At 46.3% G+C, this 18,067-nt stretch overlaps 2 protein-coding genes across 2 annotated transcripts; both read left to right on the top strand.

The window, feature by feature from the left end:
* Nucleotides 1-2,518: 2,518 nt before the first annotated feature.
* Nucleotides 2,519-7,589, top strand: wnt10b (wingless-type MMTV integration site family, member 10b). Its single transcript, XM_088289226.1, has 4 exons — nt 2,519-2,690; nt 3,071-3,333; nt 5,339-5,736; nt 7,085-7,589. Exons 1-4 carry the CDS (start codon nt 2,614-2,616, stop codon nt 7,583-7,585), a joined length of 1,239 nt encoding a protein of 412 aa, XP_088145352.1. The 5' UTR covers nt 2,519-2,613; the 3' UTR covers nt 7,586-7,589.
* Nucleotides 7,590-11,280: 3,691 nt separating this feature from the next.
* arf3a (ARF GTPase 3a) lies at nt 11,281-16,140 on the top strand. Its single transcript, XM_088289228.1, has 5 exons — nt 11,281-11,391; nt 13,119-13,301; nt 13,381-13,491; nt 14,328-14,452; nt 14,523-16,140. The coding sequence occupies exons 2-5, from the start codon at nt 13,154-13,156 to the stop codon at nt 14,682-14,684; spliced, it is 546 nt and encodes a 181-aa protein (XP_088145354.1). The 5' UTR covers nt 11,281-11,391; nt 13,119-13,153; the 3' UTR covers nt 14,685-16,140.
* Nucleotides 16,141-18,067: the final 1,927 nt, after the last annotated feature.

Here is an 18,067-nt window from a genome sequence, read left to right as displayed (position 1 = left end):
AGGATTGGAGGGAGGGATAGTTAATGCTCTTCATAGGGCGCACAATGAATAAGGAAACACAACTGTGCAGAAAAGACAGATGAGGTGGGGAGGGGGGGGGGTTGTCAGGGGCGGTGGGGGGATAGGGCAATCCATAGCGTTGCGCATTTTCGGAATCTCCTCGCATCATCCAATCCACGCTGGAATACTTTCCCATGTGTTGTTCCTGCACGCTGGCTTGCGGCAAAGGTGACGTCGGGTGCTCCCGACGGCGCACATGCACGGTCGTTCGGCGCAATATGAGTCTTGGGAGAGGGGGGGGGGGGTGGGGTGCCCTTTTTAACCCAAGTGGTTGGATTCGCCAACTCCCTTACCGCATCTCCTCCTCTCTGAAACATTTATACACGCGCGCTCTCCCGCGCTGTCGTTTTGGGTCAACGTGAATGGAATGAAAGCACCCGCATTTTGCTTGTGTTGCGTAAATGAAGTTGCCAGCTCTGCGACGCAAAATGAATTACTCAGTCAACCCGCAACCTGCAACTTCGATCTTTTCGATCACATGTTTGATGTGAATAAGTCATTCCAACATCTGGCCTGCAGACCTCCCTCGATGCTAGTGAGAGCCCTTTTCTTCGCTCCTCTCAATGGCCATGTCCCCAAACTGCTTCCTATAGGACGCGAACGCGCGAGCGTGTTTTCGCACGCACGCGCGTGCGTGTGACACTTCTCTGCCAATTTGCATACTTCCATATTAGTGCAGCAGAAGCAGAATAATCTCTGTGATGACAGCAAAAAGGAAGTGGGGCTTTTGTAAAGAGGCTTTGGCGACATTTCTAGTGCGCTCCAATATGAAGGTGGCCAAACGGGGCTTCCTGGAGCAGTCATGCGACACCGAGCAGATTAGCTGCAATCCGGATCAAGGGGGAGCCTTTTATATACAAATCAACTTCAAATCACTTTTTAAGCCACTTAGATATACACGCCAAAGCAGAATGCTAATGCACTTTTCATTGCTACAGCTTAGGGAATGGAAGGAGATTAGATGAATTGGTGTCACTATGCGAGTCGTGCTCGGAGAGGGGCGGGGAGGGGGGGGGGTGGGGGTGTTTAACCTCATGGGAGGAAAGTTGCGCATTCCCAGCCTTTATTCCGGTTTGTTCTGTTCCAACTCGCACATTGGGACTTCAAGAGTTTGCTTCCCTTGATTCATCCTCACTCCGGCCAAAGTGGCTCGTTGCTTGTTTGTTTTTTCTTCATGCATCGTAGTCAGATGCGAATGAATCGCTAATGCCGCCCACGGAACGCCACGATTCCCGCTAATGTATGCACTCTGTGAAATAAAGACTTTGGGATGACAAAGTGAAGTTGTCGCCGTGATGGAGGTGGGAGGGGGTGTGCGGTGGGTGGCTCGGGGTGTATTGTCTGCGAGGAGCCGCCTGCCTGCTGCTGCTGCTGCTGCTGTTGCCTCGTACAGTGGCAACCCCTCCGCCCCTCCCCTCCCCTTCATTCCACAATCCGCATCCATCAATGACGCTTCTTTACTCTTTCATGGACAAAGTATCCACATCCATTCTTGCGAGGCGTTTTTTTTTGTGTGCGTTATAAATTTGCACGTGTGTGGCGCAACCACCACTTGTGCGTAAAAGTGGAGAGAAACTTTTACGCACATGCACAAGAAGTCGAATCATGACTGTCACTAAGATTTTGCTGAGGTTGCGCGTTAACGGAGTTATGCTCAATTCAATTTTATGTAATAATCATCTTGATCAACTCGGAAATTAAAGACTTTATGAAACGCTTTCTTTCGAAATGCCGCCATTTACCCCCCCCCCCCCCCCCCCCCAAAAATGAAGGAAATTATGAAAAAATGTGACACCAAAATGCCAAATCTTAAACAAAAAAAAGCAAACGACATGCATAATGTTTGAGACTGCTTTATGGATAACATTTAAATAATTCACATGAAGCCTCGTTTACTTTATACCCAAATGTAATGTCGCCGAAACGAAATACCAACCCACACAATGACAAGACTGTTTTCTTCAAAGTTAATTCAACAAATTAGAATTTAAGATAATTGAAAATAATAAAAAAAAACATTAATCCAGTTGTTCTCTTTCTATGCACAAAAAAATGACTTTTGAAGCTTTTGTGGAGGCGTCAGTCATGTTTATTTTACAGAAGCTATTGTTGTTCTTATTATCAAAATATTTTTTTTCATGTCGTCAATTGTGTAAGTGTTGAGTTTTTCCTATCCCTAAACGTAACTTGTTGAGTTGGCCTCAGCAATTTGTCTTGGCTCCGTTCTGAAACAGTTTCCTCGTTTCGTTTTGAGCTTCGACGAGTATTGTTTCATTATTTTGCAAAGCATGTGACGACATAATAATCGGACAGTCCCACTTCAATAGTGGGCAATATTTTGCTAACAGACGGTTGTGGGGCCCCCTCTTCACCCCCCCCCCCCCCCAATCCTCCCTCCTGGCTGCTCCAGTGTGCTTCGGCTCTTCTCCTTCTCCTCGTCGCTCCTCTTTCGTCTTCACTTCTTCTGTAAATCGTCATCTCTTCAAACAATCAATTGTCTTTTTAAGCACGGGACAACTCCACCAGTGATTTAATGTCACGGCGCGACAGAAAATGGAACTACCAAACAAACTCCGCTTGGACCGGTGCCCGATTTTGGCGGCAGCATTTTTATTACTACCTGCCTTGACGTAAGTGCATTTGAGAGCTTCTCGAATTCTCCGAAAACTGTCGTTGTAAGACACATTTTGGCATGAATGTCTGAAATTTGACGATTCAAAAATGTTTCAGGTTTTTTCTCCCATCATTTCCATTTCAGTTTTGATTAAAAAACGTCACGCAAATTTTTGTGTGATGTGACAAGCCCCCCCACACCCACTTTCACATTATGTGTGCAGACTGCATAAAGTGTTTTTTTTTTAGATGTTAACTCATTTAAATAAATCACGCTCTTCAAGATTATCTATCTATCTATCTCTTGGTGTAGAAATATGTCAAACATTTCTGAATATTAATATTGTCGCCATTATTTGCAAGCTGACTGACTCTCTGTGTGCCGGTGTGGTGGCAGGGTGGTGTGCAATGACATCCTCAGCCTGAAGGTGGCAGGAGATCCGGTCCTAACCCCCAACTCGGTGTGCCTGCGCCTGGCCGGCCTGTCGAAGCGTCAGATGAGGATGTGCGTGCGTCGACCCGACGTGACGGCCTCAGCTCTGCAGGGCATCCAGGTGGCCATCCACGAGTGTCAGCACCAGCTGCGCGACCAGCGGTGGAACTGCTCGTCCCTGGAGGCCCTCGGCAAGCTGCTGCACCACAGCAACATCCTCAACAGAGGTGAGAGACGCACGAGTGACGTGCAAAAAAAATACTTCTGCATGGAAACATTTTTGCAGCTTCTCGATGGCATGTCCTTTTGATCGTGATTGGAATCCAGATCCGATCCACTTTAAACGTGTGATTCACAACCCGAGTGCCTTGACTGGCATATTAGTGTGTGAAATTATGGAATTTGACGCAATTGGTCCTCAAATTAATATACAGTATCTTTGTTCATTTTTCTAAGCCGGTGACATATAGTGACAAGCAGAACAATTACATTTTGGTCCGCTAGATCAGGAGTCTTAAAATATGTGCGCTTTCCTGCATGTTTTAGATGTTTCCCTCCTCCAACACACCCAAGTGAAATGCTGAGGATGGTTATCGGGCTTCTGCAAAGCTTGCTGATGTGTTGGAATGGGGGGGGGGGCATCAAAAACATGCAGGCTAGGGACCCCAAAAATGTCATCAAAATTTGCAATTAAGCCCATTTCTAGGAAATGTTGTAGCCTCCGTATTGCCATGGCTGTGTGTTAGTTAGATGCATGTGCCTTAAAGAGGCGGGGCCTGATGTGGTTCTGCCAAAGTTGTCCTGGCGCGAGCTGTGGCTGACAGCAGCTCGTGTTGGCGAGCGCACGCACAGTTTTCGATGTTTTGCTGGCGTTCAGTAAATGGCGGAAAAGCGCATTGGCCACTTTGGATGCCCTTCATTGATCGAGATCTTGTCTGGCGGAAAATAAACGGTGACTGCAGTGACATGGAGGAATGTGAACCAGACGACGCAGTAGATTCGGAGATTCACTGTCCATTGTCCTTTTTAAGATTTTTATTTTCAGTTTTTTGGCTCCAAGAACAATTTGTGGCAAATGTTTTGTGTCTTGTACCTGCCAGCCTATAAACAACCGACCTCTGACATTTAAAAATTCTCTCTCTAATCCTAACGTTTATATTTATGCATTGTTTTTATGAGCTAATTTCAATTTATTTTAAGTAAGTTCACAATTTTTGCAAAGCTATAAGGAGGCGTTTTTGATGTCATAAATTTTACAAGGAAATATTTTCCCATAAGCACTAGGCAAGTATTTTATGCGCAGGAATTTTTTGGGTTGTTGTAGCAAATTATTCAAAATGGATTAAGTAGAGTATGTAAAAAAAATATAATTCTTGCGTGTCTACTTTTTCTGTATTTCAGAGTTTCCGTTTTTACTATACCAGAGTATTTATTTATTTATTGATGTATTTATTTTGAACAGAGCGTACTTTGACTTGAGTGCAGCGTGTTTCCATCTCTGTAAGGGGACACAAAGAGGATGAATCTGCTTTTAATCCATCCCAGTGGCGGGCAGTGCACGCCAACGCCAACGCCAACGCGGTTGTCGCTCGCACATGAGTGCAGTGGACACGGGCTGCATTCTTCAGCACTCTTCCATGGCAGCACAACACCAAAATGAGAGGAAGGGTTTATATTGTGGTGCCTTGACATATGACCGTAATTCATTCTGTGATCCAGTTGTAACTCAAACGACTTGCATCGGAAATCGTGTCTCCCCATCGAAATGAATGCAAATCACATTAATCCGTTCCAGTTTTGCCCCCCCCCCCAAAAAACCCCCCAACAACATTTTTGCAAAGTGTGTTTTTATAAGGAAAATGGCAAAAAAATTGAATGTAACAGTTCATCATGATGCATCATAATTCTATTTCATTTCTGCTCCTACATATTTGGCCACATGGGGGCACTACGCCGAGTTTCACAACAAGCAAGCTGCAGTCAAATTGCTTGCTTTTCGCACAGATAAATACTGCAGTCCTGTGAGTCATGTCGTACTGGCTGTCTACATGTGTTGCTGCACCATTTTCGTCCAAATTTCCATTGCGTGAAGTGATACAACGCAGCTGCCTAGTTTGTGTTAGCATTAAGCTAGCAGACGTCCATGCTACGTTATCTTGTGGTTTTAAAATTCTCTAAGTTGCATCGTGATGGCTCACGTCTGACGTCGTGTACGGCATGTGTCCCCGCAAGGTTTTCGCGAGAGTGCCTTCTCGCTGGCCTTGTTGGCAGCGGGCGTGGCGCACTCGGTGGCCTCGGCCTGCGGCCTGGGCAAGCTGGGAGGATGCGGCTGCGAGGGCAAGCGTCGGCGGGACGACGACGACAAGCTGCGCTTGAAGCTGACGCGGCTGCAGCTGCAGACGCTGCAGAAGGGCGGCCCGCCCGCCCACCTTGCCTCCTCCCACCTCTCGGCACACTTCAAGCCCTTCCCTGATGAGCTCACCTCCTTGCAGGAGACTTGGGAGTGGAGAGGCTGCAACCATGACTTGCGTTTTGGGGAGCGCTTCTCCAGGGAGTGGCTGCACTCCCGGGGATCCCCGAGAGACATCCACGCTCGTATGAGGATACACAACAACCGAGTTGGACGGCAGGTGAGCACGCAGTCTTCTTCACGGAACGTTGGGCCTCGTACGCAAAAGTTTGTCGCTTTGGCACCATGAGACGATGTCATTGAAAGGTTGACAACGCAGCCTCCGTTTCCTTTACTCGTCGAAATGACCTTAAAGACGAGCAGGAACTGAGATTTACACAACCAAGACTCAACAGACGGACTCGCTATGTTCAAACTTTTATTTTTGTGTCGGAGGACGAGGAGCCGCTTTTCTGATCTGCTTGTGGCAAGCCTGGTAACGGCACGCACGACGTGCAAGCGAGTGTTCACGTCAGTCGTCAGCAAAACGGAAGTCTGTCCGTCACTGACGACGTGTGAACGTCCGTCTGCGCTTCGACCACTTTTGTTACAAAGTTTGCCTCGGCCATCCAATTCCAACAAAACACGAGTCCGTCAATGATGGACCGACGGACCGTCTGTCGCTACCGACAGAAGGTCAACGTCCGTTCATTAATCAGTCCAAGCTGGTTGGGGTGGTTAGCATATAGCACACTAGCTAACATGGCTAACATGGCGTCACATCCTGATTCGCGTATTTTTCTGGACTACAGACTCAATTGCCAGGTCGGTATTGCAAGCAGTGCTGGACTGGCACCAAAATAAATAAATAAATAAATGAATAAAATCAATTGCACGCACACACCTGCTCCCTGCTTTCATTCCCGCAGTTCTTTTTTGATGATGACGATGCTTTTGTTAGCAGTCATGTTTTCCAGAATGAAAAAAGTCTTATTTTGTGACTTTGCGTCTTGCTTTTTTGAACTATTGCTTATTTAGTCTTTTGGATTATTTTTTTCGTTTCGTGAATTTTTATTTTTATTTTTATTTATTTTTTTTGCTAAATACTTTGTGAGATTGCTGCACTTGGGTCTTCCAAAGTCGACCATGCGAGCTTTGAAAAATGACAGAATGACAATGAAGCAAACTGACGAGGCAACGAGGCACACCTGGACAAGGCGCAAGTGACCGGAGGGAGCTGATTGGTTGATGCGGGGCTGACGAGAACAGGTGCAAACAGCAACCTAATGAGACAGACATGAAACAAAACTCTAAGATCGTGTTTATTTCAGATTCATAGGCGGAAACATTTTTCGTGTTATGATGACTTGACTTGCTGGAAATTTAGGAGGCACTTGACTTTTTTTCACGCAGTAACTTAGGACTCGTTTGAAAGTTGAAGGTTAAGACTTGTGCCTTGCTCCTTACACGCACGTAACTTGCTCCCACAACCGACCACCGGAGTGGTCCACAAAATGTTTCCAAGTCACACTCGACGTGCCGTATCCACGTGTGTCTGATCTTTTTTTTTTTCGTCTTTCCTCACCCAGATCGTCGCTGACAACATGAAGAGGAGGTGCAAGTGTCACGGCACGTCCGGGAGCTGCCAGTTCAAGACCTGTTGGCACGTCTCACCCGAGTTCCGACTCGTGGGGTCCATACTGAAGGAAAAATTCCGTTCGGCCATCTTGGTCAACTCGCAGAACAAAAACAACGGCGTTTTCAACCGTCGAATCGGCAACGTTGGCCGCAAGAGGTCGGCGAGCCTGAGCAGAGGTCGCGGTCGCAACATGTCCAGGGAGTTGGTGTACTTTGAGAAGTCGCCCGACTTTTGCGAGCGCGACGCGGCCGCCGACTCTTCGGGCACCCGCGGCCGCGTGTGCAACAAGACGAGCCGCGGCACGGACGGCTGCGGCTCGCTGTGCTGCGGCCGAGGTCACAACATCCTCAAACAGAGCCGCAGCCAGCGCTGCAACTGCCGCTTTCACTGGTGCTGCTACGTTCTGTGTGACGAGTGCCGCGTCACCGAATGGGTCAGCGTTTGCAAGTAGAGGTCCTTCATCCTCTGCAATTTTTGTATTTTTTTTTTGTTCCTTGTGTGAGACCCAAACGGAGCGCTTGTTCGCTCCGCATCATCGGGTGTGTGTTGACCGTTTAATGTCACAAGACCGAGTCAGAGACTGAAGAGGTAACCAATGGCTGTCAGTCCTGCCGCCTCATCTCGTCGATGTATTTGAAGTCGACGTGTATATTTGTAAATGAATTTTTATTAATATTATTTCTGTGTGGTCACCGGCTGCGGGCTCTTGGCCAGAACGGCCAAAATGAAATGAGTCTCTTTTAATGCTCTTTTGTTTTGTGACATTTGTGTGTATCGCTTCAGTGGCTTTGGACACAAGAACGTTTTTTTTTTTTTTTCCAAATGCAAGTTTCATTTTTGCAAACGAAGCATCAATTTGACTTCCCGCCGACGTATTCCTTAATGGAGATTGGAAAGTTCGAATAAATTCCGTATTGGAGCAATTGCTTCATGGCACGTGTTGCTCGTGACAACAGTTTTGATGTCAACTTTGTGACAATTTGCTCGGAGTTTTTGTGACTCTGGACTTGTGAGATGATCCCACTTTTGCGTTTCGTTGCACGTTCGTCTGACGCGTGAAAGAGAGAAAGCTCAATCCAGCTCACATCTTGGAGGCTTTTTTTTTGTTGATTTTTTTTTTTATAGCCACTTGGTTCTGTGAGAGGGGCTTTTAATGACCGTATTATATTGTTGCCTTGAATATGACTTTTACTTTTACTTTTACTGGAGAAAAGCACCAGAAAAGCAGAGAGCAGTTTTTACTGTGTCAGAGGACGATCATTTAACCAGAATTCCGCAAATCAGTTGCAACAAGTTGCTGAGATGCTGCAAGATGGCTGCCACGTGGCGATGTCCATCTGTCCCTTTTCGATCCCACTTGTGTCGGATCACAGGTGAGCTGCAGCGGACTTTAGAGGCTGGAACGATTGCCCGTCAAGCATCGACCCGTCCCGAGGCCTCCGCTTTAAGGAGGGCTCATGAAATGATTTTTCATTCCCGACAGACCCTTTTTTTCCCTTTGCTGCTGTTTCCTCTTTGAGCAGCATTGCAGCAGTTTTTGAATGACGCTCTTTGTGACAACCGCTGGCAAATATTTCCATAGACAACATTTAGAATAAAAAAAAAGATGTCCCCTTGAGTACGTCGCCGCTGCGGCCATTTTGGATTTGGCAAAGTCAAGCGATTTGGGGCGACGCCTCATTCACTCGCTCCTTGGAGATGTTTCAGCAAGTCAAAAGTCATCAGGTTTTGATTCTATTATCTTGTTCGAACGTCATTGTGAGAATTTCATTTATTTACTCATTGTATGTTTGATACGATGGTCACATCCAACATGGCGGACACGTTGACGTATCACAACGAGTCACCCGGCCTGCCCGTGGGGATGAGTGTGCACACAACCAACTAAGCATTCGCACTCACGCTCACGTTGGCATCGTTGGGAGGCGCCGATTTTGTGATGTCACAATAAGAGAACACAATTGAATCTCTTCATACGCAAACAGTTGATTGTGGCGCTTAAGACGCGTTCAGAGGCAATTTTTGTCATTTGCTGGTTTCACAAGGAGGTTCATCACACGCACGAGGGCCGATTCGTGGGCCGGACGAAAATCAAGCCTTTGTTCATCGAACCTCCCCCGCCACAAAAATGGCCGACTGACTGGGCCGGACGGCTGGACCGTTTCACCTCCGAGATGGAGTGCCCAGCTCCGGTAAAATCCTCACATGAGTGATCCGAGCCCCAAACGTGTTTGTAAGCCACAACAAGCACGACTCAGCAACCCAACGGGCGTCCTCGCACACGCACGAGCTGTGACCTCTTGATGACCTGCCCGGTTCGGCAAAATGCGAACGTCAGCGCCTGCCGCCCATCAGTTGAATAATATCTCTGATGCGTGCACGCAAAACCTGGATTTCATGCCCATGATGTCCTTTTGGTTGATTTGGCTAACGGCTTTTGACTCCAGAGGAATTGCCGTGCCGACGGCTCAATTGTTTTTTTTTTAGTGCGAGTAAAAGAGGCTGGATTTCTGCTTTGCACGTCTTCATCCTTTCACCCCGGAGCGGCCGAAACGCGGCATTTCCTGTCACCGTTTCGGCCATGTGTCAGGCGAAGGTTGGTGGACGGACAGGAATTGCTTTCTCTCTTGCCCAAACGCTCCCTCGTTGCTGCTGAGCGAGACACATGCAAAGCAACGGCGGCCGAATAATGACAACCAGACTGGCTTGAAATTAAAGAGAGGCAAGCAGAGAGATAAAAGTGGGCCGCCGTGATTGACATTGTGATTATACGTATGAAGTGAGGCGATTGAGCGCGTTGAGCTGGATACGAAGATAGAGAGAGAGCGGCTCCATGGTGCAGCGCCGGCACAAACGGGAGCTGAATAACGCGCGCACTGTATAAATACGAGCCCGACAACATCTGCTTCTCAATTCCCCTTTCATTTTTGATGTGGCACACGGCCGGGAAGGAGAGCGGCAGCGAAAACACAAGGAAGCAGCTACCCAGAACATCAAAGCCCCTGCCCTCAACATGCAGGCCCTCATTAGTTCAGCTAGCAGAAGCCACCAGACTTGTGATTGGGTTTGCTGGGGTGCACGCTGGCAGACACTTCAGAGGAGAGCTTCCTTTAAGTCATAACTAGCCGCCCCACCTCCGCCCCGGCCCGCCGTAACCCCCCCCCCCCCCCCGTAACCCTCACCAAAACTCTGGGCTCACGCAAAAGCGGCCGTGATCCCCCGCCATCCGCTCCACCCCGTAATCTGGCGTGCAGCTGCAAACATCTGCTCCCCGCTTTATTCCTGTGCCTTCAACCACCGCATTGATAAACACGTCAAGTGCTGAACTCGCACAAAACGCGACGATGGGATCCATTTCATCTTCCTCTTTGCGGATTCGTTGGAGTCAAGATGCACTCTTGCTGTTTTGTTCGGCGTCATTCACACACAAGTGCAAAACGTAGCTCAAAACGAAAAGTAGAAATTCGCTTCTTCCCTGGTATGCAAAAATACTAAAAGGTATCATGCGGAACATCTAGTCACCATTTTTTTGCAAACAAACATTTGATTGACTTTTGAACATATTTGTCAGCTAATCTTTTTTCACATTTTGCCATTGGATAAAAATAAATACATAAATGAATTATACATAAATGAATAAATAAATAAATATTTTTTTATTATTATTTATTCCAATTAAATGCTGCAAAAATTAGTGTGTTGGTATGGAGGAGGAGGACCACATGTCCACACATCTGAATATCACTGGAAGAGGTGGAACAAAGTGAGAGGTTGCTGAATTTTTTATTTTTGTTCAAATATTACATTTCAGCCTGGACTGGATGGTTCCGAATTTTCAAGCTTATTATGTGACACCCACAGTGCAGGCGCAGTCACAAGCATCCTATTACACTTGACTTATTTATTAAGACGATCCCAGTGTTAATTATTCAAGCAAGTTTGCCTTCGGATTCTTTGTTTGTGTCACGGTGGATTCGGTTGACCGCTGTAAACGCGCACTCGTTTATCAGTCCTTGAGGAAAATTATAGAATTAAAAAAAAAATGGCATATTGAAAAAAAACAATAAAAATTTGTATTGTGTTATTTCATTTTCGAAGAGACAATCAATTCATAACATAATATTCGCTGCATTCCAGCTCGTGCGCGCGACCGCGACGACCCAAAAACCGCGAGATAAGGTGGGCGTGTCATCGCGAGACTTGCTGCGAGCCAGACTCTCGCCTCCATCCAGCTGGTTGGCAGCCTCCCGTTAACCGGTAAGTGCAAATGAAATGCCAGCGGCAAATGCGCCATCATTTAGACGAGAACACGTGACAATCGTGTCCATGTTGTTCTGGAACACGAGAAACTTTTATTCCTAATAAATATTACTCAATTGGCGTTCTTTAACCGTCAACATCAAGCCGCCCGGTGTACTCTCGTCGTGACTATGCGGCGATTGCAGCACACCGCCCACACGCACACGGACACGCACGCGCACGCACGCACACCCACTAGGAGGCACATCATGTTATTTTAATTTGAATGGGAAAGATGGGCTTTTAATGTGTGCCATTCGAACACGGCGTCTGCCTCCACATCATGATCATCATCATCATCATCATCATCATCATCATCATCATCATCTCGATTTGTCGCGAGCCAATTGATTGGCCGTCGCGACTGCAGCATAATGTTGCTGCAATGAAGCCCAGCGCAAAGAGCATCATAATGATAAGTCCCGTTTTGTTTCTAAAGATGTTTTTTTTTTTTTTTTTTTTGTCTATTTCGAGAGCGCAACCAGTTCTGTTTCATGCCATGCATGAACTAATTTACCTGCCGCAGCATTGGGTACACTTGCACGATCTGGCATATTTATTGTATGGATGTATTGCTTTTAATATTATATGTGGGGAAATTGCACCACATGGAAGCCTGAGCATTTTGGTTGTAAGAGGGGTACAATTTTGGAAAAAAAAACAATGAAGTTTTGCACCACAGTAAAAGCTCAGCCACCAGAAGTAAAGTTAATTCAATAGTCTTGAATAACTATCAGTGTGATTAACATGATTAATGGTTGTTTGAACTTTCAGTTTTGCATTGCATGTCATTGTATTCAGATATGATACAAACACAAAAGGAAAATAGAAGGATGCGATGACGTTATTCAACATTATTCTACTAAAACCCAAATGATAATTTTATCAATTAGATATAGTTTTTGTATTTATTATAGAGATTTGGAAAAATTGTCAAACATCACCGCTTCTTCAAAAATGTGAATAGTTCCCATATCACATTTCCACATTCCGAACCAAAATAAGAGCAAGCTGTATTAAGCAGACAATCTTTAAAGCAGAGGTTATGCATTATGTGTTCACAAATTGACCCATCCAATTTTTGCTTGCTCCATTGTTTCACTGCTGGCAGGGAATGACTTTTAAGCAACAGATACCTGAACATAAACGGTGCAGCAACAAATATAGACAGAAAATCTGACAATGCTCACAGGCATTAATTATTTGTCCTCTGCGAAGAACGTCTAACATTACTGCCGCATTGAGAAGCTGAGAAAAGAGCTGAGTCTCCAGTAGTGTCGATCTGTATGTGTGTTTTCTAAGTTATACTGCCCCCTAAGTGGCCAAGGCTCGCACTATAGAATGAACAGAACATTGTGCACTACATGTGCAAGGCAGTCGCTTAAAAAGTGGTTATTTGGCACCACATGAAAGTCACTCAAAAAAATAAAAAAATGCCTCTCGACGGATTTCTGCACCAAGCTGCTGGTGTGCGAATCACTTTTCAGGTCGGCCGCCTTCCGAGGTGTGAAACACTTGAACTGGCTTTCTTCTGAGGTGGCTACAGCCCAAGAATGTTTTTTAAGAGCCCCTTGTTGTCCCCGCCACATGTTTTTTTGTGCGGTCTAGACATTCTCAACGTGTGGTTGACTGTTTGTTTTGCTTTTCCGCCGTGCGTTCCACACGTGGTCTCTCTTGTGTCGTAGTTGTGTTGCTGCCGAGGAGCGCTGCGCTGGTCATCATGGGCAACATCTTCGGAAACCTGTTGAAGAGCCTGATCGGGAAAAAGGAGATGCGGATTCTTATGGTGGGGTTGGACGCCGCCGGGAAAACCACCATCCTTTACAAGCTCAAGCTGGGCGAGATCGTCACCACCATTCCCACAATTGGTGTGTGACCACGGAAAAAGAAAACTTCCTCGCACCGACTCCAGCTTGCGTGACTTCTTGATCACTTTGTTTTGCTCAGGCTTCAACGTTGAGACGGTGGAGTACAAGAACATCAGCTTCACCGTGTGGGACGTGGGCGGCCAGGACAAGATTCGTCCCTTGTGGAGGCACTACTTCCAAAACACTCAGGGTAGGCGGCCATGTTGGTTCTCCGATGCGGCTGTGAGCGCAAATTCTATTTTTGAGGAGGTCACTACAGTCAGAAATGGCGCTACAGAAAGCCCCATCACAAATCTGTTTCACACCACTTAAGACCCTCCAATATTTTGTTTGATATTCTAAAATATCAAATCAATCATCAGTCAAATTTAGCCTTAGTTTGTGTGTGAATTGTAACGACATCCGAGTGGCGCGATTGCGGCACGGGCAACACAGTACAGTGTTAGCATTAGCTCTGTTAGCTTAAGCGCTGCGCCATGCGTCTGAGCAACGGCAACACACGGCAACTGAAAAGATTTCAATTTGAATTTGTGCCTTTCATGTTAATACAAAGAATGTTGTTCATCTTTAGCTTTCATTTAATCCCACTTGATAACGAAATCCTGAAATAGACGTATTGTTGTTGTGATTGTAATCATTTTACCACAGACATCATTCGCTGCAATGTGATGTCCAGCGAGCGTGTTTTTACTCCAAATGTTATCGCTCGTGCGTCGGGCTCTGATGGGAGGAGCTAAAAGCGTAGATTGAGGACCAACGAGTCCAGCGTGTCGCAAACTTCAGCAAACTCCAATCTGCTGCAATCTTGAACCAGAAAAGTTGTGTTGAGAATGGATCATTGGATCAATATTTTGTGTTTTCGGCATAGAACCAGCGCTTCAAATTTTTATGACACTTCACAAAGTTGCCGTTGATCCGATCAAGGTTTTATATGACGCAACAAATCGGCGGTCGACGAGCATCTTGGAACGCGTTGTGTGGGACTTCTTTATCGTTGCTTGACGCCATCTCGTCTCGCGGCCGCAGGCTTGATCTTTGTGGTGGACAGCAACGACCGCGAGCGCGTGAACGAAGCTCGAGAGGAACTCATGAGGATGCTGGCCGAGGACGAGCTGCGGGACGCCGTTCTGCTGGTCTTCGCCAACAAGCAGGTACAGACTTGCTCGTGCGACTTCTTCCACACTCGATGGCACGATTTTTTTCTTAGTATTTTTTTTCTAGGACCTTCCCAATGCCATGAATGCGGCGGAGATCACGGACAAGCTGGGCCTGCACTCCCTGCGCCACCGCAACTGGTACATTCAGGCCACGTGCGCCACCAGCGGCGACGGCCTTTACGAGGGCCTGGACTGGCTGGCCAATCAGCTGAAGAACAAAAAGTGAAGCGCAAGTGGGGAAGTGCCAGCTCCGGGTTGTCCTCCTTTTGGATGCGTTGAGTTCCCGTGGTGACTCGATGGCCTTTCCTCCCCGCAAAAACAAACTTCCCTCTTGTTCTTTTACTCGATTATCGGATGGATTTTTTGTTTTGTTTGGATCTGCTGTGAGAGTTTTGAATCATTTGCGAACCATTGTGACCTGTTTTGCTTTCTTGACGCTGGATACATAAATTGGGATGTGCAAAGTGAATCGTATCCCGTATAATGTTGATGAACGGACACATGCATTTTCCGGTGGCGCGCCGTGCATTTCACAGCTTTGTCCTACCTGATTAAATCCCCCTCATATTAGCATCATTTCTGACACCACAAATAATATACAGAAACACACTTGCGCACTACCGAGCGAGTGTTGGACGACCGAGCTTCTTCTTGAAAGGTCCGTCTTGAATATGGCCTTGCAAGTGTATCTAAATACAACGCTAGGATTGAATATGACAACAATGTGAAGAATATGATCATGATTTCTTGATTATGTTAGGCCAGCAGAAAAGGTCTTGCAGGCCTTGACCGCCCACCACGTGTCTTTTCCTTCCTTGGCCGTCAATTTGATTTGGTCACGGCCTCGATTTATGCTGGCCGAGTCATGTTTCCTAACTGTACTCTATGTAAATGAGAACAAATGTTTAATTCCAAAGTAGTATTGTGAAACGAGCACGTCGCGAAAACCATCGTCGTCACATGCTCATCATTTTTGGGTCCAAACAATGCAGTGCATCAAAGTCAAATACATATTTGACTTTCGTTCGTTTAAAATGTGTTTGCCTTTTTTTTTTTAAGACTCCACTGATTATTTTTCAGCTCCAATGTGAAAAGTGAAAGTGAAAACAGCTGTCATCACTTCATCACGAATCGGTCGGACATTTTGTGTGCTTCTTTAGTGTCACTTGCAAAACGCCCACTCCATTGTAATATACGTGTAGTATGTCCATTTTGTCCCTTCTTCCCAATTAATGGACTATTTGGTTGCGTTTTGTTCTTGATTTCTTAACAGCTTAATGTTGTGAAAAAAAAGGAGCACGATGCGGCATTTTAAAACGGCACAAGACCCAACGACCCTCTAATATGCAACGCAATTATTTATGAACAGTAGATTTGTGGTCAAATCGAACAATTTGTTGATGCACGAGCATCCTTACTGACTTTGTGTGTGTGCGTGCGTGAGGTCCTCTCTACTTTGTTTTTTCATGCAAGCATTGTTGGTGTGGCCTTACATTGCTACTGGTTGAGTTTGACTTAACGAGCACGTTTGTTCATGTAAATGTCCAATTTTTTTTAAACAACATTGGCAGATTTGACCTGAATGACAAAAGCAAAAAGATTTCTAAATTGTAAGACTGACGGTGTTCAATGAAGTCATTGCAACACGTCTGTCAGCCGATCAATAAAGAGAATGAACATGACTTGGTCTCACTTGCTCATTTTGATGCATTAAGTTGGACTCTTGATGAGGTGGCGGTGTCCATAGCAACGACATCATCGTTAGCCAGTGAGTGAGGCTCATCTTCAGACGCGTCTCATAACTGAGGGCAGCCATGTTGGCTTGCCTCTAAGCGGGGACAACTTTTATTTATTTATTTATTTATTTTTTTGCTGAAAATACGCTGCATTTTTTTCTGTGTATGAAGCTAACTTTACTGACTGCATCAAATCAATTTTTATCAGGGGGGCGTGTGGCATTGGCTCCCCCTCAAATATGATTGGTCCTCACAGGTGCCAGGCCAGGTCATTGCCCTTTGGGAATTTTACTGATTTTTCTGGAATTTTCTCACACATTTCCCATCATTCTCTGTAGGGAATATGTACCGAATGGTTATCGTCATTTTCTGGGTTTGTTAAAAAAAAATCTGCGTGTGCGTGTGTGTGTGTGTGTGTGCGTGTGCGTGTGTGTGTGTTTGGAGTAGTAGGAAGAATAAATCAAAGGGCCACTCACAGTGCAGCTTGCCGACCTCTTTCAGACTTTTTAATGAATAGCATTTGTGTTTTGGATTTTGCATGAAACGTATGCGGACAACTAAAAATTGCAAAGTCGAGCGATGCACAGAGGAGACCAACTGTGTTTTAAATGATCCTGAAGGAGTTTGATGGTGTTGAGGTCAAGGCTCTCAAATCAAGTTCTTTCAGCAACATGCCAGAGACGTTCTCCAAACTTTTCCCACCGAGTTGGAAACCGCAAAATGTGTAACATCGTCCGCAAACCGTCGGAAATGCCAACTAGTCATTGAAAAAAGAAAAACACTCGAAACAGAATAGGAACCCAAAAGATCGAGACCAGATCCTGTCGGCCCGCTCCGCAGAGTCTCATGAGAGGTCCGCGCATGGGAGCGTAGCAGTGTGCGTCTCCAGGGGTGTGACAGCAGTATGTGAGTCGGAGCTGCTCTCGGGGCCACCGGCTCTGCGGCCCCCTGCAGGACGGCTACAATAGTCGCCCCAGGGCAGATGCCATAGCTGGGATTCCCACCCGTAACCGGGACGCCTTCGCCCAGGGCACAGACACACTGGCAGCAGCCCCACAATCAATTCATCAATCTTTGAAGGGAGGCATAACTGCAAAAGGCCACGGCACAGCTCAGCTCGCCTTGGAAGAGGCCACTGGGGAGACTGGCTGACACCATGACACCTCAAAGTGCACCAACGCTTCAAGAGTCAACCAGACAACAACGGAACGTGCAGCTATGTTGGACGGCAACAATTGCTTTCTATTGTTGTCAAAAGCCCAAGTGACAAGGATTTTTTCTTTTTTTTTTTTGCATTTTTGGCATGTCATGAAGTTGTTCTGCTTTGCAGACATTTTGGCTGCTGTCATTTGAATGTGGCTGTCAGGGAATTGGAGTAAGCGAAGGAATTTTCACTTCATCCTCAAGTTCATTCAGACTCTGTCTCCTCCTGCTGGACAAGAGAGACGTTCCAAAAAGAACATAAATGCGACAATGATGCTCACGAAGGAGGACTACTTCATGAAGTTAGTCGTGAAGCTTAATGAGGCACTGAAATATTCCAAATGTCCCAGGCACGGCTCCAGCATTTATTTTGGTCTCCCGGGGCTAAAGGGAGGCTTGACCCACACTTTGTAAGATTCCCTTTATTAGTCCCACAATGGGGAAATTCGAGGTTCGAACCCAGGCCTCCTGGGGAGACTTAGACGCGGCGCCTTAGACCACTCGGCCATCCTGGCAGCCTGGAGGACTGAAAAAAAGAATCTAGAAATATATTTGTCATGTCATGACCCACAGCGCTTCTCCAGTACAGGATCGCGGGAGGGTGCCGGAGACTATTCCAGCTGACTACGGGCGAAAGGCGCACCACACCCAGAACTGGTCGCCAGCCAGT

The sequence above is a fragment of the Idiotropiscis lumnitzeri genome, chromosome 3, assembly GCF_059441095.1.
Source record: "Idiotropiscis lumnitzeri isolate Australia: NSW breed Sydney's pygmy pipehorse chromosome 3, RoL_Ilum_1.0, whole genome shotgun sequence".
Classification (NCBI taxonomy): domain Eukaryota; kingdom Metazoa; phylum Chordata; class Actinopteri; order Syngnathiformes; family Syngnathidae; genus Idiotropiscis; species Idiotropiscis lumnitzeri.
This window is presented reverse-complemented; position numbering and strand designations above follow the sequence as displayed.